General features: G+C 39.4%; 1 protein-coding gene across 2 annotated transcripts in view; it reads right to left on the reverse strand.

Annotated features, from left to right (window-relative positions):
• Positions 1–27,884, reverse strand: part of anos1b (anosmin 1b) — an 81,506-nt gene that overhangs the window by 20,550 nt on the left and 33,072 nt on the right. Inside the window, exons 3-6 of one of the 2 annotated variants that reach the window (XM_079592298.1) lie at positions 13,681–13,743; positions 8,838–9,045; positions 6,516–6,700; positions 3,870–3,999 (exon numbers count right to left, since the gene is read on the reverse strand). In XM_079592298.1, coding sequence (XP_079448424.1) covers positions 3,870–3,999; positions 6,516–6,700; positions 8,838–9,045; positions 13,681–13,743 — 586 coding nt within the window. The remainder of the gene's footprint in view (positions 1–3,869; positions 4,000–6,515; positions 6,701–8,837; positions 9,046–13,680; positions 13,744–27,884) is intronic. The other variant, XM_079592299.1, reaches the window with a different exon arrangement.

Below are 27,884 nucleotides of genomic sequence, written 5' to 3' on the forward strand. Positions count from 1 at the left end.
ATGTGTACTTTAGTATAACTAAATGTATTTGTGGCACACTATAAATTGGTATACTTAAAGTCTGTTAAAGTGGAACTAATTTTGTACTAAATGCATTTTAGTTGTCCAAAGGCAGCGCAAGTTCAACTAAAGTTGTATTTAATATACTTGTTTGTGCTAAAGGGGAACTATTGCAAGTATACTTAAATATACTCTTGTATTTAAGTTTTGAAATGCAGAATTAACTCAGGATAAACTTCAAATGTATTTTGGTGACATTACTATTGCAATTAAATTACACTGTAAACACATTAATATTACACTGATAATAAACTTTTAGTGATTTTAAAACCCATTGCAATGGTATTCCGAGTAAACTTGAAGTGTGCGACTGCATCATTATAGTGGGCTTCAAATAGGCTACAATAAAGTAATCTTTATAAATAATGTTACAGCTTTAGAAGTTGTCTTTTTCAGACACCCCCAGTATACCAGTAACGTACTTATCCAGAGAACACAGGGAGACAGTGGGAACAGATATTTGTACATTGAATAGGAACCACTAGGGACTGCGATCGAACACGGGTCGCTGCCACACGTGTGTCACGCTCAACTGGGGTTACTGTGTGTTCCCCCTTTACTGTTACAAGCACTACTTTAAGCAAACCGGCTTTTCCATCAATGACAGCACAAATGATATGGATTTACAGACTGCGAATCGCAGAGAAAAGTCTCAATAACGCGAAACTGTATAGAACATAAAAGTGTGTTAAACTTCAAGCTGATTAAGAAATAAAGCCAGCAGACACAACATTACATATCATCTGCAGAACGTTTTTCCCTTTTACCTGACATGATCTTTCGTTAACACTGCAGGAAGCAATTAGTTCACCCAAACATGTAAACTCAGTAATGACTCTCCTCATGTTGTTCCCCGTCAGACTTTCCTTCATCTTCGGGACACAAATGAAGATATTAGAGATTAAATCTGAGCGCTGTCTCACTCCTCCATAGGCTTCCAGTGTAATTGAAACTTGCCGGCCCAGAAAGTTAGTAAAGACGATGTTTAAAATAGTCCGAGTGACTACAGCGGCTCAACCTTAAGTTTATCAAGCGACGAGAATACGTTCAGTGTGCAAAAGAAGTGTGTGTCTCTGAGTGAGTTCACGTAGTGTAACAGCGCAGCGCTTCTGGGTTGTACGTCACACGCAGGCTCACTATTGGCCAGTGTTGGGGGAAATACATTGAGTTACGTAATCAGAGTACTTTTTCAAGTAACTAGTAAAGTAACGCGTTACTTTTAAAATTTACAACAACATATCTGAGTTACTTTTTCAAATAAGTAACGCAAGTTACTTTGTTTTCCCATTTATTAACTGACAGCTCTCCTGTCCTCATGTTGAGACGCGCGTGTGTGTGTGCGTGTGTGTGTGTGTGTAAACATGATGTTTATTGTAGTTCTAGACTAAATGTGAGCATTTACTCATCTCACTTGCACAAAAAAATATTCAATATTCCTCAAAATGAATAAAATCAGTGAAATGCAGAATCAGAATACGATGCAAACCTCCAATAACTTAATATGTTAAATAAAACATACATTTTTATGCATTTAATCTCACTTTATTGACCAATGTACTTGCTTCTGACCTTCGATGATGCAGTTTAATAAGCAAACATGACTATAGATAGATAGAAAGGTTTGCTTGTGTGCTTTCCTCTACTGTACACATGTCCTTCAGCCTGAGGATTATTATTTCACTTTTGATGTGAAAGGGTCTTTACATTTGCCCAAAAATATAACTTTTGTGTTATAAAAAAACAAGCCCAGCCCAGGTGGGGAAAAAAGTAACGCAAAAGTAACGTAACGCATTACTTTTCTAAAAAAGTAACTAAGTAATGCAATTAGTTACTTTTTAAGGGAGTAACGCAATATTGTAATGCATTACTTTTAAAAGTAACTTTCCCCAACACTGCTATTGGCCGGCGCTGGTCATGTGTGTGATGCTGGCCAATAGTGAGCCTCCGATCTGACGTACACCCCAGAAGCGCTGCGCTGTTACACTACGTGAACTCACTCAGAGACACACAGAAGAACATCAAGAGGTAAATAAAGTCCTTATTTTAGTTTGTTTTTTTTGCGCACAAAACGTATTCTCGTCGCTTGATAAACTTAAGATTGAGCCGCTGTAGTCACTTGGACTATTTTAACGATGTCTTTAATAACTTTCTGGGCCGGCAAGTCAGATATTGACTTATCAAACATATACAGACATACCATAGCCTATATTTAGGCCCATCAATAAATCACACATAAAATCACAAACAATATCACTACACAGAATGTGATATTGTCTCTTGTGCCATGAGAACTCATACAGCGGCCTTGTGTACTTTAATATGACAACATACAAACAATCCCCACAGACAAACACTTTTAACCAGTTTCAAACATGTTGTAGATGGAGTTAAGAACCCAGCAGTGTACTTTCTTAAAGATGAATATATATTTAATCCTTCCCCAATTGTATTTGTAAAAGATATACAACTTTACAAATCAATTTGTTGTGTACTAAGCGTGTGCTTGTTGGAAGCATGAACTAACTACATGTACAGTGTATTTTCAGTTAGTATGATAATACATGTCAATGTATGTTTAGTATGGTATCGGTGCATCTCTAGAAGAAACTAAGAGATAAATGCATATGCAGATGCTGGAGCCGAACACAGGTCCTGATGGGTTCATATATGCATGCAAACGCTATTGCCACATCAGATTGCTGCTCTGAGATAATATTGATCATATCTTGATCCAAGATGGATTTTCCAACCCAAATCCAAACCCAAACCTGGAAACTGTCCACCAGCCCTAAGCCATATTTGACCAAACTATTGCATCTGTCACATGTTTTATTCTGCACAAAATAAATGTATCTTAAAATTACTTCAGAAACTATTTACTTTGAGGAGTAATAGATCCAAGCAGCCAAACATATGGGAGGGATGATAATATTGCCATACAGTTCAGATTAAAGGAATCAAATCAAAACCAAACAAGCCTCATATTATAACGTCCACATAGTCCTCTCTGAGTCCTTTAAGTCCTCCTGTAGCCAATCACTTTATTCCTTCAAACTCATCTTTGATCACCCATATTTAAAAAACAATTTAATGTCTTGAAATATCTTGAATGTAACTCGACACCCTTTCCTCATTTAGTATGCGTGGTTCTATGAATATGCAAATGAGCCCCGCCTCCGCTCACTCACTCACTCAGAGATCCACTGGTGGACGATCACACGTTGATCTGATTGGTTACAAGGTAGTGTGTGACGTCAGAAACACCAGCGATTTCAAACCGTGTTTTTGAGACTGTCTTTGGTTCACTGCAGTTTTAAGCAGAACATACTCAGCAATGCTGTCGACTTATGAATCTACACATGGTTTGACTTAAAGCGTATTAAAAACACCACATAGACACATAAACGACATTAAAAACTGGATTTTTCACCACAGGGTGGACTTTTAAGTACTCCAATTTCTCATTAGTTTAAATGTTTTAGAAGTATTTTTCATTGTTCATGTTAATCATTAACTACTTTAAACAAATGGAACCTTATTGTAAATTGCGGTGTGTGAATTCATTCGCCATTTCACGATGATCAAGTAAGTTTGTAATATGTCCCTTTCAGTAATTTATGGCTGTTATTAAAGGAAATACGCAATGTAGTAACGCAGAAGCTCACCGTGGGCCTCAAGCTGTGTGAAGCTTGAGAGATGTCACAAGTGGATGTTTGTGGAGAATTTGAAACGTCTATTTGAATGAATCCTTCATCCAAAACAAAGAAAGAGTTTTTTCCATCAGAAAACAGCGTTTAGCCGAAAGATACCTCGTACGGAAGAGAAGTGCTTGCTGGGAGTGGTGAAGCCTCTGGTGCCCTGGCTGTTGACCGCACTGACTCGAAACTGGTACCACCTGTGGGGCCGGATGTCCTTCAGCACGCAGCGGTCCTCCACGGTCTGAAAGAGAGACTGTAATTAAGACCGATCCGCTCCTGAAGAGCTCCATCACTGCTGGGCGCTGATAAGACGGCAGTAATGACAGCGCAGGGAGATCTCTCTATAGAGCCTGTTGAAAAGCACAGCGCAAACGTCCCTATCCATTACATCTCAGATCCACCGGGAGCTCAGGACGTGCACAAAGAGCGCCTGTGTCTCTCAATGCGTCCTCATCTCCCGAGGAGACCCGGCTTTTGCAGAAGAAACTCCTTTAAGTGTGATTTTACACACACCAAGTTATTTTCAATTCAACGTCAATACAGCATCTGACTTTCCCTCAGTTTGAAAAATGAAAAAGTTGACGTCTGTGAAAATTAAGCACACTTTAAATCAAAAGAGAAATCTTTTTCTTCCTAAATTTGCCGTTGTCTTTTGACATATAAGAGATCTTTATACGCTTAAAACCTTCTCAATATAAACGTGTTTAATTAAGCTGCAAAAACAGTTTCTATTGTCTGACAAGCAATTATGAAAAACTAAAATATACTTTAATGTCATTGAAACTTGTATATTTGTATTTAAATAGTATTTGTAAGTTAAGTCACAATTTAGTACATTTAAAATTTTAATTTAAAACTTAAAGGCCTGGTTTCCCAGACAGGGTTTAGATTAAGCCAGGATTAGGCCTTTTAGACGTTTAAGAAGCTTTTATAAATGTGTGTTAGAAACAATCATTACTGGTGTGCATCTAGAGACAAAACGATGGCACGGACATATTTTAAGATATGCAAGTGCAAGTTGCTTTCAGTAAATACAGCTCAAACATGCATTTTACTCTGAGACTAGCTTAAGCCTGTGAAATGTAATACTGAATAACACACTACTATTAACATTATAATCAAGTACTTTACACATGCTTTAGTATGTTAATCACACGTCAAAATAAGTGTACTTCTTTAAAGCATGACAAAAGATTATTAAAACAATGATTTAAAATGTATTTTAAAGCCAAACGTTTACCTTTCTACAAAGTGCACTTGTTAAAAGTGTTCTTAATAATCACAGTCATGAAAGTGTCTCTCTTTAAGTCTCTCTATATTATCTGCGAGTATGGTTTATAAAAATATATACTTTTATCCCCTTAAGCGGCACCCCCCTTTTTTTAATAGACATGAAAATGCACAATCTGAACTTAAATGGTTGTAATTCAAGAATGCTTTAGTATAGATGTAAGATTGGTCTTGTTTTAAAGAAGACATTAGGCAGATTTTTGTAGAAGTGAAATAAATTAAGAAAGTTAAACAGACAAAAAGTTATAGAAGTTTGAGTTTATGAAAATGTAAAATTTAAAAAAAAAAAGTAATTATTCAAATTTTATATAAAATATATATTTTCAAAACCTGATGGACTCTAAAAATGCAAAGAAATCAAAGCCAAAAATCTGAAGTTGTGTTTCAAACTTTAGGTTGATATCTCTTGAAATGAGCGTTCAGTGAGATTTAGTTTGGGCGCAGTACCACACTTCTCCACTAGTGGACATTACTGCCCATATAAGGGCGCCTCCATTTCCATATGTTGTTTGAGTCTGAACCATTATTTATAAAATTTTCATACAATTTATGAAGTGGACATCCTATTCAGAAGTAGTGTTGGAAGTTTGGCAGATTCTGAAATGAACTCAACCTCTAAGAAACACAGAAGATCACGTATGTGCATTATAGCTCGCTGCACATCACTAATGCTGAATCTATTATTGTTTTCTTTATATTTAAAACATTCTCAGACCTTTTTTTTTCTAAAATAATTGAATGGATGCTATCTTCTGAACTCTTGGCATGAAAACAAACTGAGGTTTCTACCATTCTTTCATGATTTTTCATGTTCATCACTATTTCAAAATAAAGGTCTGAACACGCCTCAGGAGTATGAACATATTCTTGTCAATATAAGGGGTTAAGAGTTGAAGTAAACAACTCCTAACATGCACATTCAATAAAATGAAGCACACTTTTTCACAAGGGTAAAGTAATGAACTACAATTAAACACTATGAGGTGAAAGAGGTGCACTTTACCAATAGGCGATTGGCTCTTTAATGTAAAAGGCGGGAGTTATTCCGTCATATTCATAGTAATATGAGTGCTAATACTCGGTTATAGTAGTGTGAGAGACGCACAGAAGGCTTCAGTCAACCACACTGTGTCCAACTCTACAGCACTGTATAATATAAACACTCTCTAAATGCTTTAAACGTCGCAGACCCATTGCTAATGAACCATGTGATCATTTAAAATAGTTCTACCCGAGTATACACAAAACAGTGTTGGATCACCTTCACTGGATCACACATCTGCTAAGCTGAGCCGAACGGAGGTTTCCTCTAAGAATAGTCCCTGAAAGACGTTACGAGGAGGTTTGATGAATTATGTGTAACAGTGGGTTTAAGATGTCCTCTACAAACCCCAAACCCACATGTCTTTACTCTGAATAAACTCGACGCTCAATCTTCACCCCAGCCTTGTGTGTGTGAGCGTGTACCATGAGAACGGTCTGCCAGGCCGACGCGTCGTCCTCGCTGGGGTGAATGCCGTGGTTCCACCTCCTCTGGAGAACATACAGCACCGGCTCCACCGAGACGTTAAACTTGGACATCCACGTCACCTTCAGATGGCCCTGCTGGTCCTCGGAGAAGGAAAGCTCTCTCCGTGGCTTCAAAGGGACTCCTACGCAGAAACAACGTTCATTTTTCTGAATCAAGACTGTTAGGCCAATAAGCGTGACAGTAAATCAGCTCAAAATCACAACGCTATATAAAAAGCCTCACTGAGAATTGAATTCCTGCCTTTAACAAACAACACAGCTGTGAAGTGCATTCGGGTCAAAGAGAAATAATGCGATGAAGGAAATAATGTAAAAATCTAGTTTAAATGTGTCACGGTTTGGGTTTTGTTCCTTGTTCCTGTTTCATGTATGTCATGTGATCCCTTGTTCTAGTCATGTGATCCTGCCATGTGTTCCCTTGTCTGATGTGTCATGTTGTCATTGGTTGATTGTTTAATTGTTCACAGGTGTCCCTCGTCTAGCCGTTGGTCTTGTGTGTTCAAGCCCTCATGGTTCCCCTGGTCTTGGTCTAGCACTGAATGTTTGTCCAGGTTCTTGTGCCGAGTTTCATGCCCTTGTTTTATGTGTGATTGTGTTTTGAAGTTAAGTTGCATTTGGGTTCTCAACCAGCTTGCCTCCAGTGGACCTCATCCATTACAAAATGCATGTGCCAGACCTTTGTAATCTAGTAGTACTTTTATATTCATTTTACTTTCATAAATTTTAACTGTATTTCTGTATTCAAATATTTAAAAAGAAAATTCTGTCATTTGCTCATGTCGTCCCAAACCTGTATGCCTTTCTTTCTACTGAGGAACATAAGAGAAGATATTTTGAACAACGATTTTCCCCAAACAATGGAAGTCAATGGGAACCGAAACTGTCACCAACATTCTTCAAAACTCGAAAAATTTGAATATCGTGCAGAAGTTTATTTATTTCAGAAGTTTATTTATTTCATTTATTCCAGTAATTCAACTTAAAAGGAGACACTAATATATTATATAGACTCATTACATGCAAAGTGAGATATTTCAAGCCTTTATTAGTTATAATTTTGATGATTATGGCTTACAGCTTATGAAAACCCCAAATTCAAAATTAACACGAGTGCTACACACTACTTCTACATTCACAACACACACACACACACACACACACACACACACACGAGTGCTACGCCTCGTCAAAACAACACCTCGAGCGCATCATCATGCATTACCATCTGATAATGAGAATCATTATTTTACAGTAAATGCTATTATTACTATAGTAATGTTTCTTTACTGATTTGTTTATTTTTTATAATTTAATAAAAATACAAACAATATTTTTAAAAAAGTAATAATAATTAGTGATGCAGCTAATTTAGGTTTTTACCAAAACACAGAAATGAAAGTGTCCAATAGGCCGAAAACTGAACTTTATTCAATACCAATTAATAAATAGAAAAATAAATAGAAAAACCTTTTAGTTGTATATGAAAATGTAATGCACATAAGAGAGTTTTTATAATACTTATAATAATCTTTCTACTCCAGTTTGTTGTTGAAATATAAACATTTAAACAGAGACGGTTATAAAAGACTTGCTTTCGTGAGAGATTGAATCAGACATTAATGAAGAAGAGGTGGAGGAGAGCATAATACTGGTGACAACTAGAAAAATTAGAAGAATAATTGTGATGATTATGGCTTACAGATTATGAAAACCTTGACACAATATTCTAATTTTGAATTTGGGGTTTTCATAATCTGTAAGCCATAATCATCACAATCATAACTAATAAAGGCTTGAAATATCTCACTTTGCATGTAATGAGTCTATATAATATATTAGTTTCACCTTTTAAGTTGAATTACTGAAATAAATGAACTTTTGCTCCATATTCTCATTTTTCGAGTTTCACCTGTATATTCATGTTTCACGCAAGAACAAAGTCATACATGTTTAGAGGGTGAGTAAATATGACATTGTCCCTTTAATGAGGCCCTAGTGTTTATTCCAGATCAGTGTTTCCCAAAGCTCACCTGAAGGACCCCCAGTATCTGATAATGAGCTGATGAGTTGAATCAGGCGTGTTTGATTAGGGAGACAAAGAAAACGTGCAGTGTTGGGGTCCTTCAGGTGAGGTTTGGGAAACACTGATCTAGATCAAATCCATTGACAATTTGTTGCCAATTTTCCTCAACCCACAGTGTTGCCCTGGATGGGTCACGTGATGTTGATGTGCATGCGCAGCCCGCAGTGTGTGTGTACCTCTGTAGAGGTTGGCGGGGGACTGGCAGGTGTGTCCGCAGCCGTTGGAGCAGCACTTCTTGAAGCCGGAGCACTCTCGGTCCAGCGCACAGCCCTCCACACAGGCAGCGGCGAACCCTGCCGCCCGCTGGGCCGGCGGACAGTCCCCCTGCTTCTGGACCCGCAGCGAGCGCACGAACTCAGCGCTGGTCACACACTCGTGATGCTTCTGGCCCACCGTACAGAGACAAGGGTTAGAGGCGGGATTTTACAAGCAAATATTACAGTATACAGTACATTTGGTTTAAATTGGATACTTGGAGATATCATTTGGAAATAGTAAATATCACCATCTGAACAGTATATAAACCTGACGTGTTCGGACGGGATTAGTTTAACATGGAGAGGTGGGGTAAAGTAATTGGTAACACTTTACAGTAACGGCATGAATTAACATGTACTAATCATGAACCAATGAAGAGTGATCCTTGACTACGACAGGAGTCATTATGATTCATGCATGAATAACAGCAGCCGTTAACATGTTATACATGCTTGATAGTTCATGCATTAATTAACGTTTAGGAGTAAATCAATCAGGCTCTGTAAGAATAAATATGAAATCATCTAAATTTGAATTAAACACATGATTTAATACTGCCATAATTTAAACTGTAATATCATCTGCCATCCGCAGCTTTGTGACAAATAATTGGAATGGCACATGATTATTTAGCCATTAATTACACAGATCCATCTAAATAAATGTGGAAAATAGACTAATAAATACCACTAATACCTTTAATTTGATCTAAACTGTTTTCTGATTTTTATAGTTCATTTAGGCCTATGTTTAGCTTATTTTCTTCCTGGAACTACAGTATGTAGGTTTTGTTTCTGGCGGGACACTATGGTAACTATTAGTGGCGCACTATGGTAATGCTGGCATATTAATCTCATAAATGTTGACTGCTTTGGTAAACATAATTAGTAATTAAAGACCTGTTTGCATGTATGTTGTATTTGGGAGTTTTCAGGAGGTTATGTACAATAATTAACTGTATTTTTTGTTGTTTAAATGTATATGCTTCGATTAGCATTAGCTTATAGCTTATGCCCTACTTTACATGTAAACGTGCCATATTGTGTGTCTTTACAGGGATGATCGGGCTTTCCTTACATGTCCATACATGTTTAATTGTATAAATAAAAATGAAAGAACTACACATAATTTCATTTTTTTTTTTTTTTTGTACCATGGGTGTAAAGGAATAAGGACGGCACTCTTATTGTATATGTTTATCATAATTTGTAAGTGCATCATTGTGTCATGACTTAACTTGAGGAGGCACATCATATTTCATTCATTATTAACTAACCATACACTAACATCAACTAATGGCTTATTAATGCATCATTACGACATGTCGCATCATCGCATGTCATGACTTTACTTGAGGGGGCACATCATTACTAACTAGGACTTGCATAGACTAGTCGCATAATCGAGAGATCGACTACTCCACTACTAGTCGGCGCTGTCGGAAGACAATCGACTACTCGAGCGTGCATTAACCATAAATTACCCATAAGTAACCAACAGAGACCACGCATCAGATGTGTGGACGTTTTTCATCAAGGATGACAAAAAATATCGTAGTTTGCCAACTCTGTAAGGGGCCGTTCAATGCTTCAAAGTTCTCAATGCTTCGGTTTGCGTAAAAAATTATTGTGATTTGTCTTGTTTCCAGTCCAAATATCTAAAAATTCTTAAATCAAGATGCATTTACTAGATGAGTAAAATTACATAAGATATTATGTCTTGTTTCCAGGGGAATTAAACCAAATTAAGTGAGTTTTTGCTTTAAAAAAAGCTAAAATATCTGCCACTGGGGTCAGAAAAATAATCTTAATTCAAACAGAAACAAGATTATTTTTCTGACCCCATTGGCAGATAATTTTGCTTGTTTTAAGCAAAAACTCACTTAATTTTTATTTATTTCCCCAGAAAACAAGACTTAATATCTTATGTAATTTTACTCATAGTAAATGCATCTTGATTTAAGAAATGTTTGATATTTGGACTGGAAACAAGACAAACATACTAAGTAAGAAAAGCATTTTTTGCAGTGAAACAGATATTAATACTTCAATAGGACGGTAAATTCACATTATATCAGAAAATAAAATACGGTTTATTAATGTAAATTTTAAGTTAAGTCTGTAAAACCAATAATGTTGCTACCGTATTTTTGACGGTAAATGGTTTCGGACACCCAAATGGCTGTTCCCAGTTTTTTGGCTTTTAGTATGAATATGTTAGCCTTGTTATCTATAAGCTAGTGTGCTCCAAAACAATGACAAAATTCACATTTAGAAGACCAAACCCAACGTTGAAAATTTAAATCATATTGATGTCAGAATCCAATGTTAGATTGACGTTAATCTCCAACGTTGGACAGATGTTGTATTGTGGTTGAAAATCGGTTGACGTCAGAAACCAACACCAGTCGAGTTCTGACGTCAACCAGACTTTTATTTGCAACCAAAATGCGACCAAAATCATCCCTGACGTTACTACTCTCTACTCTAAGACCTTGACAGAAATGTAGTGGAGTAAAAAGTACGATATTTGTCTTTCAAATGTAGTGAAGTTAAAGTAAAAGTTTCCAGAAAAAATAATACTCAAGTAAAGTACAGATACTCAAAAAGTGTACTTAAGTACAGTACTCAAGTAAATGTACTTTGTTACTGTCCACCTCTAGAGATAAAACTCTTTACATTCGATTATCATGAAAACACATCCCAGAGAACGATCGACTCCGTAACCATGTGTTAATTACCCCCAGGTTCACTTTTCACCGGAATTGTCCTTTAATGACAAACTAATCCTGTGCCTTTCAGTTTATGATGAAGCTGCTGATGTCAATAGTTTAAAATTATGACTAATAAATTGTTTAAATGTGTTTCAAAGTCAAAATATTTCATATGTATTCTTACAGGGCCTGATTGATTGATTTACCCCTAAACGTTAATTAATGCATGAACTATCAAGCATGTATAACATGTTTCGGCTGCTGTTATTCATGCATGAATCATAATGACTCCTGTCGTAGTCAAGGATCACTCTTCATTGGTTCATGATTAGCTCATATCTTTAATCATACGTTCACGTTGAAGTAACTAATTAATTCAGGTATTAGTACATGATTATTCATGCCCTGTTACTGTAAAGTGTTAGCAAGTAATAATTACCAGAGCTTCTCTGTGATTTTAGTCCCGTCCGAATGTGCATCTCTGTAATCATCACGGACAATATCAGTAAAGCTTACGGCGGCTTTTACCCTCGGTAAAAAGGTCTGGAGAAATGACCTCAGGTAATGCTAATCCAGTGTGAATAGACCCGCTGTAAATATGTACGTAAATATTCCCTCATTTCCTGTTTAAAAGTAGCTTCCCAAGGGTTTTCAAGTATGGAGGCGCTTGAAAAAGCAAATCATTTTTTCTACCCAAATCCTGGGTTGAGCCTTTTGGGTCAATATTTTGGGTTTATTTTTTCAGTGTTTGGGTAGTTTTTGTGTAACCCAGATCCTGGGTCAGACATAACAACACAGGGGTTGAGTTATTTATCGTGGGCTTTTTGTGACCTCTTCAGGAGAGCGCCGCTACGGTGGAAACGGGACAACAGAGACTGGGCGATTACACATGAACCCTGTCCGAATAGGGCTTAGTGCTTCATATGTCAGTCTGTCCCTGAATCTCTTCTGATTTTGAATAGCTAATATTGCTTCCTCCCTCTCAGGTTAACATTTTATGCTGAAAAAAGACAAAAATGCAAACCGCTGCAGTTTGTTCAATTCACTAACCTTAACAGCAATAGTAACAGTGATGCTTGATTTAACACACACCACTAATGAGAGGCAGCTGGAAAATCAGGGAGTGACAGAAAGCGAAGGAAAGACAGACACCGAGTGGGACGCAGCGGTTAGACAAAGCCACCCACCCAAACATGCACACACACACACACACACACACACACACACACACACACACACACACACACACACACACACACACACACACACACACACACACACACACACACACACACACACACACACACACACACACACACACACACACACACACACACACACACACACACACACTCTGGAAACTTCATCTGCACAACATCTCCAAGATTACTCAACTCAACACTTCTGTCAGTCTCAACCAGGCGCATGTTTCTTCCATTGGGTGAATCACAGAATTGGGAAAACAACAAAGGGCTTCACTGCGTGTTTCTAAGTGGCTGTGAAGCATTCTGGGTACTTATTATAACCCGGCGAGTCTTACGCACAGCCGAACCACACAGCACGTTCATCTGACGGACCTCAAGCGGTGAAACACTTCACGCTGACGGTTTAAATTAAAGCTTTGCTGAGATAATGATCGCTGGATTTCAACAAGATGTTAACAGTTGTTGCGCTCGCCATGAAGAACAAAGGTCTGGGCGTAAATACGGCTCTTATCTGTGTCGCTTCAGTAACGCGCTGATCTCCGCTGAGGGAAACGTAATCTCTGTGTTCGACTCTGGGGACACGGGATAAAAGGGCCATAAAATCACACAGGAATTCGGAGAGTCATTCAGTTTCCGCTTCAATTTGGACGCACAGAAAACCTCACGCATGCTTTGATTGCGGAGCGTGACTCCATGGCCGTGTGCTAATTCATCTCGTCTCAGAGGCATTGTGTTGATTTGCCTGGTTTTTAATCAGAGAAACATCCTACGCAAGTGGCCTTTCCGTCACGGCTGTAACTGCACAAACACAAGGCAGGATTTTAAAACTGTGGAGAGACTTACCTCGCAGGTCTTGGGAGACAGGGCTCGTCTTGTTTCCCATAATTCCTTGCATGGTTGTAGGCACTGCAGACAAACAAATAAACAGACCTGAGTATGGCCTATAGGTTTTAAATCCGTGGAGAGACAGAACACACAAACATTTGCATGTGAGCACAAGCATTGCAGTGTCACAGCGGCCGCTCAAACTGTGTTGCATTGTGTAGACCGCGGGATTTCAAACTAATGTGACAAGCTGCTTGAAATATTGACAGATCGATGAATATTTCATGGGTTGCAGTCTTGGTTCTTAAACTGGACCCTGTCTAAATGTTGCTAGATTCAAATACGTTCATACACTGTGTTTTTTAAAAGTTCCTAACCCTGCATTTTAAGCAGGAATTGAAACTGAACGGAATTATTTTCACTCACTCTTCCCCGTAAAGTGAACTATCCTGCATTAAAGGGTTTGTTCAACAAAAAAATTCAAGTATCCCATAATTTACTAACCTTCAAGCCACCCTAGGTGTACATGACTTTCTTCTTTCAGCCAAAAACATTCAGAGTTATATTAAAGGGCACCTATTATGGAATTTTGAAATGTACCTTTCATGTAGTGTGTAACATAGATCTAAGTGAACAAAAACATCCTGCAAAGTTTGAAATATGAAAGTGCACCGTATATAAAGTTATTGTCTTTCAAAAGTGAGAGTCGACTCTGAGTCATTTTTATGAATCGTTAGAAGACCGAAGCTTTTTCTCTGACTAGATGACGTCAACTTGTCAAGTTATTTGAATACGATACGCCCACTTATTGCGCTCCAAGGCCAGCAGGGAAAACTTGACAACATCATGGCGACGAGACGCTGTGTTCTGAAGTGCGACTCAAAAGCCAACTTTTTTAATCTGCCCAAGGAGGAGCATTTGAAGACTAAGTGGCTACAATTCATATATATAACTATACCACAGAAGTATAGTCCGAGCCTTGTGCTTTGTTCGTGCCATTTTGAAGACGATTGCTTAACTTAAATGCAATCAAACTTGGATACCTGATATTGAAGGAAGGTTCATTTCTAAGTGTATTTGCATCAGCTTCCTCCTCCGTATCACAACCTGTAAGTGCTATTAATAATTGTTGCTTTTATGTTTTATGTAGCATGCTTAATTATTATTTTGTTTGTTGTGTAAGCACCGTTTAGCTTCTAGGTCTTCAATGACAATTGTATTGAGATATGTGAAGTGTTTGTCGTTGTTTTCGGAGTTGTCTTATAGAATAGAGTAATACCTTGTAGTAACGTAACTGCATTTTTTTGCCCTAACTCTCAGTCTTATCCGGGTCACGGCACCAGCGGCAGTTAGATGAAAATGTGAATATGTGCTGATCTCTCAATAACAAATAAACAACGAAACTGACAGCGGTGAGAAAACAGCAGTTCAGAAAGCATGTGATCATAGCGATGTGGATGTTTGCACAAGCTCTGGAACTCAGCTCTCCACTCACGTCACGTTTATTACACTTCATACGATAGATTGTTTAAAAGCATCAACTTACAGTATTAAACATGAAAATCAGTGCCAGTGCTGCTTTCAATTAGAATTACACTTCAGTTTCAACTATACAGACACGCATCTGACCTCGACAGACTGAACAGAAGAAATGAACCGGAGAAGATTTACACCTCAAAAAGGGCGGAGCCTCAGAGCCACACCCACCTATTACATCATCACCACTGACCAATGAGAGTTCAAAGGTGTTTACCAGCGGAGCAAACTTTCCCAGAAAGCTCGCTATGGCAAGCTGTTTCCAAACAAACTACGTTTTGGCCTGATATTGTTGATCATGACGTCACATCAGTTAATTTTTCGATTTCGCTTGAAGTACATCGGGGCCTTTACTGAGCAGTTCCAGTTTTCATATGAAAAAAAGTTTGTGTAAACCAAATCTGCGCAGATTTAGCGCATGATAATGAGATGATGCAGATTTAGCATCATGATATATTAAACACAGCGTATATTGTCCACATATCTGGCTTACATGAACAAACGTCACTACGCAACAAATAACGGCGCGCTTGATCATTTGCATTGAAGCAATAGCGAATATTAAAAAGCATTTGGTTAACAGACTTTGCTATTTTCCAACATTCTAACTTTTTCTTTGTACTGTATTGATCTGTCCACCTAAAACACATTTTTGGAGAAAAGGACGAGGATGAAAGAAGAAGGGAGGAGATGCTGGATGACAGGATTTTGTTCGAATAAGTGTATGAATGTAATGTGTGAAATCCAAATTTGATAATATATATATATAGTAGAGGTTCTGAATGGCAGGTAACTTAAAAATTGACCAGCCAAATTGGTCAATGAGTGAAAAAGTTAATTTCAAACCCTGTATGTAAGAGTTATTATATTGGCTTTGTTCTGATGTTTTAGTGATTATTACAATGGAAAACGATGGAGATATATTGGATATTGACTGCACCATCTGCACAAACAGATTCAATTTCATTAATTATGTACAAAATGTGGTCAATCGATCGGATTTGTGTGAAGCACAAAGCCTTAGATGTATTCAAACATTCAGTACAAAGGATGAGCACATTTGTTCCGTCTCCGAATCCCTCTCTAATGTAAGCTCTCCGTTCCCCGAGACGCTCCTGTCGAACCCCTGCTGGCCCGGCCTCCAGTCGCTCATGCTGGAACGTTCACACACATCTGCTGTGTGTTACGTGATGGATTATTCTGACATCTGCCCCCATCTATCCCCCACCTGAACAGACAGCTTTCATTTGGCTGAACTCAAAGTCAAGACCATGTTCAAGAAAGAAGAAAACAACCTGAAAATAGAGAGAAGAGAGACACGGAGTGAGGCTGGTTTCACCTTACTGCAAAGATAATCTTATTATCAAGAAAATCAAAGTCTAAATCAGTCATTCATACAGACTTCGATTAAAATGGAAACAAGGGTTCTGTTAAAAAAAAAGTTCATTTCTTAAGATAAATAGGATTTGTTTTCCTTCTGGTGATTCAATTGTCCAGCCAATGCCCATATCACGACAGACTCACAGTCTGCAGAGAGGAAAACAACCAAACTCATCCAATACTAATACTCTCAAAAAGATAAAATACACCAAAATAAATTCTTCAACATAAAACATAAGCCTGAATAACACTCCACAGTTCAAATCATAATCAGGTTCTTTACATGTGCTTTAGTGTGTTAGTCCACACTTCATAATAAGTGTACATCTTCAAGGCATGACAAAAGAATTACAACATGATTTAAATGTATCTTAAAGTAAAACCCTTTTGACTTGACATTATTATAAAGTGCACTTTTAAGAAACAGTCATGAAAGTGCACTTAAAGAGTGGCCATTTATATTGTCTGCAAATACAGTATTTTAAATGATACTTTTAATATTTGAAGTACACTACAAATGCATGTTCAATACAATTAAGTACACTTCTTTTTCAAAATGAGATGAGAAATTTAGATGTGACTGTCAGTTTGTCGAACAATGGCAAAAAAGCTGAAACAAGCCATATTTGTTTAGCTTTATCAATCAAAGATTATACGGGAATGTAAATCCATGAATAGTTAGTTATGACGTCCCGACGGAGTGTTTTCAAATTTCTGTTCAGTATAGCTCCTGTGTGTCCAACCTCCATCTAATGACTGCTGACACACACACACACACACACACACACACACACACACACACACACACACACACACACACACACACACACACACACACACACACACACACACACACTGCCTGTGAGTCATCAATATGACAGCACACTCCTGAGAGGAAGGGGCTGATGGGAGAGAGCCAGAGGTCTGGACTGCATTACGGGCCGGCGTCTCCCTGCGTTTGGTGAGCTACACACACACACACACTGCGGCAGGGGGTCAGCGCAGGGAGATCAGTAGCTGGGACACAGGTTATCACTGACTAATTTCCCTCTGGCATGACACACATGCGATTGTGGGATATGATGATGGATGAATGAGTCAAGCATCTGCTGCTTCTGTTTACAAAAGATCTCAGCGAGACAGTGAAGGAGTGAAATCCTCTGAATGCAGGTTCACCTCACATTTAGGCATTTACAAGGTCAACTATTGAGTTTATCTTATGAGGGGTGCTTTAAAGGGGATGAATGAAGTGATGATTGCTGGATTTTAGTGTACTGAGCTTTTCCTAACAGTGCCGGTTACAGTGATAACGCTCACATACATGGCAGAAAACAGCCTATTGCGATCCAGGTGAAGGATGATCGAAGACGGAAGACTGAAGACGGAAGACGGAAGACTGAAGACTTGAAGACTGAAGACTGAAGACTGAAGACTGAGAACGGAAGACGGAAGACTGAAGACTGAAGACTGAAGACTGAAGGCGGAAGACGGAAGATGGAAGATGGAAGATGGAAGATGGAAGATGGAAGATGGAAGACTGAGAACGGAAGACTGAGAACGGAAGACTGAAGACTGAAGACTGAAGACTGAAGACTGAAGACGGAAGACGGAAGACGGAAGGCTGAAGGCTGAAGGCTGAAGGCTGAAGGCTGAAGGCGGAAGACGGAAGACGGAAGACGGAAGGCGGAAGGCGGAAGGCGGAAGGCGGAAGACTGAAGGCGGAAGGCGGAAGGCGGAAGGCTGAAGACTGAAGACTGAAGACGGAAGACGGAAGACGGAAGACGGAAGGCGGAAGACGGAAGACGGAAGACGGAAGACGGAAGACGGAAGGCGGAAGACTGAAGGCGGAAGGCGGAAGGCGGAAGGCGGAAGGCGGAAGACTGAAGGCTGAAGGCGGAAGGCTGAAGGCTGAAGGCGGAAGACTGAAGACTGAAGACTGAAGACGGAAGACGGAAGACGGAAGACGGAAGACGGAAGACGGAAGGCGGAAGACTGAAGGCGGAAGGCGGAAGGCGGAAGGCGGAAGACTGAAGGCGGAAGGCGGAAGGCGCAAGGCTGAAGGCGGATGGCGGAAGGCGGAAGGCGGAAGGCGGAAGACGGAAGACGGAAGGCGGAAGGCGGAAGGCGGAAGGCTGAAGGCTGAAGGCGGATGGCGGAAGGCGGAAGGCGGAAGGCGGAAGGCGGAAGACGGAAGACGGAAGGCGGAAGACGGAAGGCGGAAGGCGGAAGGCGGAAGGCGGAAGGCGGAAGGCTGAAGGCGGAAGGCGGAAGACTGAAGGCTGAAGGCGGAAGGCGGAAGGCTGAAGGCGGAAGACTGAAGGCGGAAGGCTGAAGGCGGATGGCGGAAGGCGGAAGACGGAAGGCGGAAGGCGGAAGGCTGAAGGCGGAAGGCGGAAGGCTGAAGGCTGAAGGCGGATGGCGGAAGGCTGAAGGCGGAAGGCTGAAGGCGGAAGGCGGAAGACTGAAGGCGGAAGGCGGAAGGCTGAAGGCGGAAGGCTGAAGGCGGAAGGCGGAAGGCGGAAGACGGAAGGCGGAAGACGGAAGGCGGAAGACGGAAGACGGAAGAATGAAGACGGAAGAATTAAGACGGAAGAATGAAGACGGAAGAATGAAGACGGAAGACGGAAGACGGAAGACTGAAGACGGAAGACTGAAGACGGAAGACGGAAGACAGAAGACAGAAGACTGAAGACTGAAGACGGAAGACGGAAGACGGCAGACGGCAGACGGACAGAAGACGGAAGAATGAAGACGGAAGACTGAAGACTGAAGACTGAAGACTGAAGACGGAAACCGGAAACCGGAAGACGGAAGACCGGAAGACGAAAGACGAAAGACGAAAGACGGAAGAATGAAGACGGAAGACGGAAGATGGAAGACGGAAGACTGAAGACTGAAGACTGAAGACTGAAGACGGAAGACGGAAGACAGATGAGGGGACAAGGCGATGCTCAGGTGAGTAACTCCAGCTGAGTAACACAGGAGGGTGGTCGCTACTTCTTGTGGAAAGGACGAGACCAGACAATGAAGTGAAGGTGATGATGGTAGATGTAGGGTGTGTTGATGAGGAAGTGCAGGTGCAGTGAATAAATATACAGGTGATGATCTGTAGCAGGTGTGGTGATGGCTGACTGAGTGCAGGTGAGGGCCAGGAGGGATGCTGTAGTGCTGTGACAGTACTCTGGAAGGGCAGCCATGATGGGACGAGACTCTGTGGTGTAAAGCAGCTGCCACTGGACTCTGGACAGTGGAGACGTGTTCTCTGGAGTGACGAATCACGCTTCTCTGACTGGAAATACGATGGACGAGTCTGGATTTGGCGGTTGCCAGGAGAACGGTACTTGCCTGACTGCATAGTGTAAAGTTTGGTGGAGGAGGGATTACGGTGTGGGGGTGTTTTTCAGGGGTTGGGCTTGGCCTCATAGTTCCAGTGAAAGGATCTCTTAATGCTTCAGCACACCAAGACATTTTGGACAATTTTATGCTCCCAACTTTGTGGGAACAGTTTGGGGATGTTCCTGTTCCACCATGACTGCGCACCAGTGCACAGAGCAGGTCCATAAAGACATGGATGAGCGAGTCTGGTGTAGAGGAACTTGACTGGCCGGCACAGAGTCCTGACCTCAACCCGATAGATCACCTTTGGGATGAATAAGAGCGGAGACTGCGAGCCAGGCCTTCTCGTCCAACATCATGCCTGACCTCACTAAATGGTCAAAAATTCCCACAAACACACTCCTAAACCTTATAGAAAGCCTTGCCAGAAGAGTTGAAGCTATTATAGTTGCAAAGGGTGGGCCAACTCCATATTAAACCATACGGATTAAGAATGGGATGTCATTAAAGTTAATGTGCATGTGAAGGCAAGCGTCCCAAAACTTTTGGCAATATTACTGTAAAATTTTGTTTAACCTGTAAAACTAAAAATGTTGCTACCGGAAAGCTACTTTTTTTTTTTTACCGGAAATTTCACAGATTTTTACAGTGTGGAAGGAAGGGCTTGTGAAAATGATCATTTACAGTGCTGTCTCCATTGCCAGTATAGGCGATCTTTCAAAAAACTGTCAGTATGGTAAAACTTCTCAGAGAAGCAAGTTCATCTTCTTCACAGCACTGCTGCTACAGATATGAATTCAAATTGGAGACAAAACAATAAAGAGATATGAATTCTACACCGCTATTGCAATATTGTACAGCATGAACCGCATTACAGCCATGGAGTCTCTATACTGGTCCAGCCAGGCTTGATCTAGCTAGTGGACCAGCATAGGATGTTTACTTAACCGTAGTTAGTGAAGCTGGTTGATGCTACGAGATAAGAAACCTGCATTATTATGGCATATCAGTGGCAGAACTGTACTATCCCATTTTCTATGACGAAAAAATAAAGCGAAAACAAAACAAAACAAAGCATGTATATATTACTAAATGCAACACCAACACCAATGGATTGTGATTGCTTTGTCAATGGAATAATACTCACATATTACGAACACAATGGAAAATCATGTTAGTGTCACGTTTGATCGGTTTGAGTTGTGTTTCACTTTTTCTAGATCAGTTTCCTTCGTGTGTGGTCATTTGTTAACATGATTTTTGGTATGGCATCATGTGTAACACCTGGTTAATTAATGACCTTGTTTTGTCCCTATAGTGTCTATCCACATTCTAAAAAATGCTGGGCTGTTTCAACCCAATTTTGGGTAAAATATGGACAAACCCAGCCGTTGGGTTAAATTTTTACATTACATTTTTAACCCAACGTTTGGGTTTGTCCATATTTTACCCAAAATTGGGTTGAAACAACCCAGCATTTTTTAGAGTGCATGTTTAAAGGGTAACTAAACACTAAACCAACTTTTTTTAGTTAATGATCTGTACGAATGGAGCTTCATAAATGCTGTTCATTGATTCGAGTACTTTTTTAAACATTTGAGTATAAAGTGTTTTAATTTTCAAATATATGGTGTAAAAACGTCTGAGTGCTGCCCTCTTCAGGTTAAACGGAATCTCCTGGAGTAGGGGTACTCTCTGACGTAGGGTACTCTGTGACGCTGCGAGCTCACCACGCCCCTGGCAGCCCCTGGTATAAAAGCATCTGGTTCCGTCAACACCAGAGCGAGTCAGGAGCTGGAAATTGGAATTACGAGTATTGAAAACGATCAGGATAGCGTATTTTAGCATCTAGTTAGCATAGCATTTATATAGTTATTTAGATTATTTCGTGTAGCCTAGGTAGTTATTTAGCATAGTTGTTAGTGTTGTTAGAAGCATAGTTAGTTAGTAGCATAGTATTGCATCAGTTAGGATAGTGTAGATTTTTAGCATTAGCTTTATCTGTGTTTAGTACAGTGGTTAGGATGGTAAGTTACGTAGGTGTAGTGTTGCCGGTTGCAACAGCACTGCTGGACTGCATAACTTCCCACCAGACTTGGAAATTAGGCGCCAGTGTTTAACGTTACATGCACTTGTGTGCCAAACGCTGCTCTTCCTGCATGGACTCCACAACCGCCGGCGCGTTTTGCTGGATATTTTTTTTCACATAGCGGCAAAATATGCTTAACGTAGGTCAATAGTAATAATAATCCACTCAGATACTGGACCCATTCTCTCTTGCGCGGCTGCTTCGCTAGCATCGTCGGATGCCGATCGCGATGCGGGAGTTAATGCGATGCGACACCGCAGTTTGAGCTAGCGGCTCGAATTTATATGGTTTTAGCTCTGTGTCCACAGACAATTCCTCCACTTCAGGTGAGAAAAGTCCTCAACTTTAAATGACCGCTCTGTTGCAAAGCTACTTGCGTCACTCTCCATCTTAGCGAGTCTGACAGCAGCTGTCAATCACTGCGTCACTGCGGGTCTGTCAATCACCCGCTCACCCCGCCCTCGGTTCGTCCGTTGGGCTCTGCCCACTTTTCCAGCATTTTTCAAATATTGCCAGTGGGTGGAGTCAGGCTCTGACCAGGGGTTTAGTTACCCTTTAATAATAGCACACATTTTCAGTTAGTCTTTGTCTGATCTCGTCTGATCTGGGTGGACATACTGGTGGACATTACGGAGTTTACCAACGGGTAACCCAGTCACCATTTTTATTCACTTTTCCATCAAAAATAACCCAACATTTCTTGAAACGACAAGTGAGCTGGTTTTTATGGGACACACATGATGACTAATGATCTGAAAATATATAGCCTATTAATAATCATGACTGTACTGTAAAAGTTAACAAGCAGCTGAATTGGAGAATAATACCACATTATTACTAACCTCCTCTATTCAGAAGTCACATTCTTGTAGGTTTGCAACTATTTTAACAGAGTAGCTTGACAGTTTTTGAACTACTTTAAATGATGGTTCCCCTGTAGCTTGACAAAATACAGTTTAAAAGAAGCTTCTGGACTATAAATCAGCTTTATACAGGACTAGTGGACCGACTAGTTGATTATATTGTTATCAGATAACTCAGAGACCAGTTGAATCGAAAGCATTTGTGCACACTTCTTATTTGAGGAGACATGACATTTATAAATCTCTGCATTTCACTGTATTTCTGCGCAGTTTAATTCTGATCAGCGTTACCAGGTGAGAATGATATTGTTTATTATAATGAGGATTGATGGATAAATTGTTCTGAGAGAATTCCGATGACCAAAAGCATTCTTTATTCTTTGATGAATATTTAGTGAGCGCCGCCCCACAGGGAAGAGGGCTCCTCATCCTCATCCTCCTCTTCCTCGTCCAGATCAGAGGAACATGTTTTCCTCAAGAGGAGCTCTCGTGACTCTTTGCCCTTGTCAGGCTGCACTGACTGCTCCCTGACGGAAACGCTGTGGGAGACTTTTCTATACACTTCATCTTCTTTGACAGCGAAGAAAAGCTGACATTTCAACACGAGATGAGGGTTGTGATTAAAATTTTATCAGGGGATAGCCTATGTAAAAGAATTAGAAGGACCAGCAGATCTTAATATTTAGATTCTTAGAATATTAGAATATTTCGATTTAGTTCACTTAATATTTTAGACTTTAATTTTTTTCCTATAAAGTGCAACAGTGATAACCTATTTTTTTAATTAATTTTCTCCCGTCATTTAAAAAAAAATCTTCTAAGCCACAAACCGAACCAATCAGCTCCAAGATGAGACGCAGCATTTCAACTTCTGATTTAAAGCAAAAAATTCAAAACTGAAAAAAAAAAAAAACCTCAGGGGTGTGCATAATCCAAGGATACTTTTCCATCCACCAAACAACTACGATAACATTAACACAGGACAAGGAACTAAAAACTAAGGGCTTAACTTCACAAGGGAAGATAATCAACACAACAGGGAACAGGTGCGTAACTCAATTAGAAACCATGGAAACGAACAAGGAACTAGAACTCAGGCAAAAGGGAACAGGGAAAACCAAACTAAGGGTCGGTTTACACACATTTTTTTAATGTGTTTTGGTTGTTCATTTACACGACAACAGCGCTTTGTTGGTCTGAAAACGCAAACTTTTGAAAACGTGCAAGTTTTTGAAACCGATACCGGTATCGTCTCCGTGTAAAATACAAACCTGTGAATCTGTGAAAACGGTGACGTATTACGTGTTCAGTCTATTTCTCTACAGAGTGACCGCCATCTGACCTGACATGAATAATACAGCGTTCTAATATTTTTTGCGGATCATTGTGAACCAGGATCGGTTTGACAACGTTGTCGTCGGTACGTGAAAAACGTTTTTAGTCGTGTAAATGTACCCTAAAACACAATGAAACCAGACATAACCCTTACAACGACTGTGTTCTTAAATTATTTGATTAGAACTACTAATCCCATGATGCACTGCAAAGGACACAAATATAAAACTAGTCACTTTCATAGTAACTGTGATTATATTGAAGTAAAAAAATGTTTACTGGAAAATAACCAGATATATACAAATATATAAACTACATTTCAAAAGTTGTTAAAAAAAAACAAGGACACATTAAACTGATCGAAAATGACAGTAAAGGCATTTATAATGCAACAAAAGGTTTCTATTTTTAATAAATACTATTTTAAAAAACTTTTTAAAACTTTCTGTTAATCAACAGCAAAACCATTTTCAACTGTAATGATAATAATAAGAAATATTATATTAAGTACCAAATGATTTCTGAAGGATCCTGAGACTGAGCACTGGAGTAATGGCTGTTGAAAATGGAGCTTTGCCATCACAGGAATAAATTACAAACTTTATTATCTGTTAAAGACATTCCATCACGCAGTTGTTAAAAACGTTTAATCCGACAAAACTGACACTGTCCAAATAAATCAAGAACATTCAGTTAATAAAATCATTACTACAAGCGCACTGTATCTCTATCCTCTCCCCAGATCTTACACTCTAAGACAAGTCTGTAAAAATAGGGCCCAAATGTACTGTTAATATGAAGGAATTTTCCTGTTTAATTTTTCACAGGTGTTTCACACATGTATATTTGAAGTACGCATTGCATTGTGTTTCAGGGTTAAAGCAAATGTCCGTGAACTTGAAGGATAACGTTAAGTGCAGAGAATTACGTGTACCTTTTTCCATGTGTCTACAGATTTTTCCTATCAGTGTAAGAATAATACCAAGAGATTCAAGGGAAGCCGCAGGAACAAAACATTCCAGAATATCATTTAGTCACTAATGCAATCGGATCTGCTGTGGATGAGCTGGAAATGCAGGACGGAGAATCCCAAGGGTCAAATCATCCCTGCGCTTGTCTGCCTGCGATTTAGCCCCGGCTCGGGTGTGATGGCATGTGTTCTTCTGCCCGCGGCGGCCACGCTCTTCACAGACTCATGCGCCAGCCTGTAAATCATGAAGATGCCTCACGCTCACTTCAACACTACAAGCTGAACTGGATGCCTTTTCACACCAGCACACCAGAAACCAGACCTTCAGTCATTCTGGCCATACTAAGAAATCATACACGAGTTCAAACACAGCAGATATAAAGATTGGTGAACTGATGTTCCCTACATTCACTTGAACAGAAAAACATTCTTTGGACATTCAATAAAAAGTAAAAAGCATCTAGAGAATTTATAAATATATACTTTCTGTCAAAGTTAATGAATGCGCTTAATATGTTTAAAGTTGTGATGAAACGGAAGTATCAACAGATCCCTTTTTTTTGTAGTATTGTGACGTACATCCCAGTAAAATGGAAAATGGAGGGGGGGACTCCCGAGTTTTTGATTGGATGAAGTCCAGCATTCATCAACAGAGAGAAGTCTGTCGCTTCACCAGAGGTTATAAACATTAAGGTCACTAAGAAAATTAAACATAGATGAATCGTTCCAGCAAAATCAATAACATGCATAAGAAATTTCCTGCTGACTGACTGTTTTACATTCTGATCTGTGTGATTATTAAAAACTGATTTGAATATGAGCTGATTGAAACTGAAGATCAAAGTTAGTAAATGATTTAGAAGTAGAAAGGCCCTCTTTACAGGTTCATTATTGCTAAATCAAAGATTTATGATGGGACATTTAAGAAATAGGGAATTTAACAAAAGTCATGTGCAGTTTTTATACTGTGGAATTCATCATCAAATCTCAAAAAGTGCAATATGAAAAAGAGAAAAACATTCTGCCTAACTTGCCTTTTGTGTTTCTCAAATCTAAGAAGGTCTTCCTGGCTTAGAATAACAGTAAAAAATGACTGAATTTTCATTTTTGTGTGAACTACAGGTATGCTGCATATTTCCACTCCACATTCCTGACAGCTTCAGGTACGTTTACGTGACAACAATGTCCTAATAATGGAAACGTTTTTCCTTTGCATTTTTTACTTGCATACGTCAACATTGTCAAAAGATCCCAGTTCAAAAATGCTGTATTATTCATGCCAGGCCAGCGTTTTCACTAATTCACGTTTGTGTAGTTTACACGGAGACGGTGACAGTATTGTCTTTAAAAACTTGCACTGTGAAACCCATTTTCAAAAGTTTGCCTTTTCAGGCCCCAAAGCGTCATTACCGTGTAAATGAACGACCAAAACGCCTAAAGAGATTTCCGTTTCTAGTTGAAAACGGTGTCTTGTAAACAGTGTTGTGTGTAACTCGTTACAGTAACGTAACTACTGTTTCGGTTTTTGTGTAACACGCTACTTCTGAAAATTTAGTATGAAACGTAGTTACTTTTTCAATTCGCCACAACGTTACTTTTCCCAGGGACAGATTTGAAAGCGACACTGTCTTCTCAGCTGCGCGCTTGCTATAGTCACAAGCTCCACACGGTACGTGACAGAGACTAACAGCCAGAGCAGTCAATTCTGTGAATTACACTGCGCAAACCAAAAGTAATACTACCCACCGGATGAAGAAGGGTTGGCATTTAAAACACCAAATATTAAGGATTGGCATATTAAGCTAAATAATATTCGATGATTGTTCGAAAATCGTACCTCTCCCCCACATGCTCACCGGTAAGACGAGCGTTCACTCAAATCCCGCTCCGACATTACATTTCTCTGTACTGTAGGCTAGGCCTACGTGTTGTAGCCTAGCCATTAAAGAAAATTATTTTGTTTCATATTTATATATTAAATAAAATATATATTTTTTTATTTAATCTATGTTGATTTTATGACAAGTGAAAAGGATGAGTAAGATTATGCGCAATCGGGAGACAAATGGAGTGGGCAGAAATGATTTTGACCACTTCATTAAGTTTGTTTTTGTAGAAAGCCTTACTTTAAAATTAATTTAGTTTTGTATTAATTGTATCTTAATTTTAATCAATGTTTCATCAACCAATTGCCTGGATTTAATAAATAAGAAGTAAATATAAGCACTAAGCAGGCAATATAATCTGGACTTCTCAGGAGCTCCGCGCCGGCGCGTGAACTGGAGCTCGTCTCATAAATGAACCCAAACTCAGCGTATAAGCTTTGCCTCAAATACCTGAGAAATATATAGAAAGCTTGAAATGTGTACTTTTAAACAAAACTATTCAAAACGAAAGAAAACAGACCCTCTGCTGCTCATGTGATCCGTATGAAGTGTGCATTTCTCTCTGGCGCGTTCACTACTGCGAAGATCGCGAGTCAACATCATCTTTGCAGCCGACACTGACAGAAAACACTTGTTTATTAATAATAATGAAATGTCTCCTTGCTATATTTGACATATTCATAATCATTACTTTTGCCGGTTCTTTGTGACATTTTTCATGAATGCGTCATCAGCGCTCAATAGTTAATATTGTTCTTTGGTCTTCACTTTATACAGGTTTTTCAAATGTTTTTTAAATAAAACTATTTTAATCTCTCTGTTTTTCT

Source organism: Phoxinus phoxinus, assembly GCF_949152265.1.
Source record: "Phoxinus phoxinus genome assembly, chromosome: 20".
Taxonomy (NCBI): Eukaryota; Metazoa; Chordata; class Actinopteri; order Cypriniformes; family Leuciscidae; genus Phoxinus; species Phoxinus phoxinus.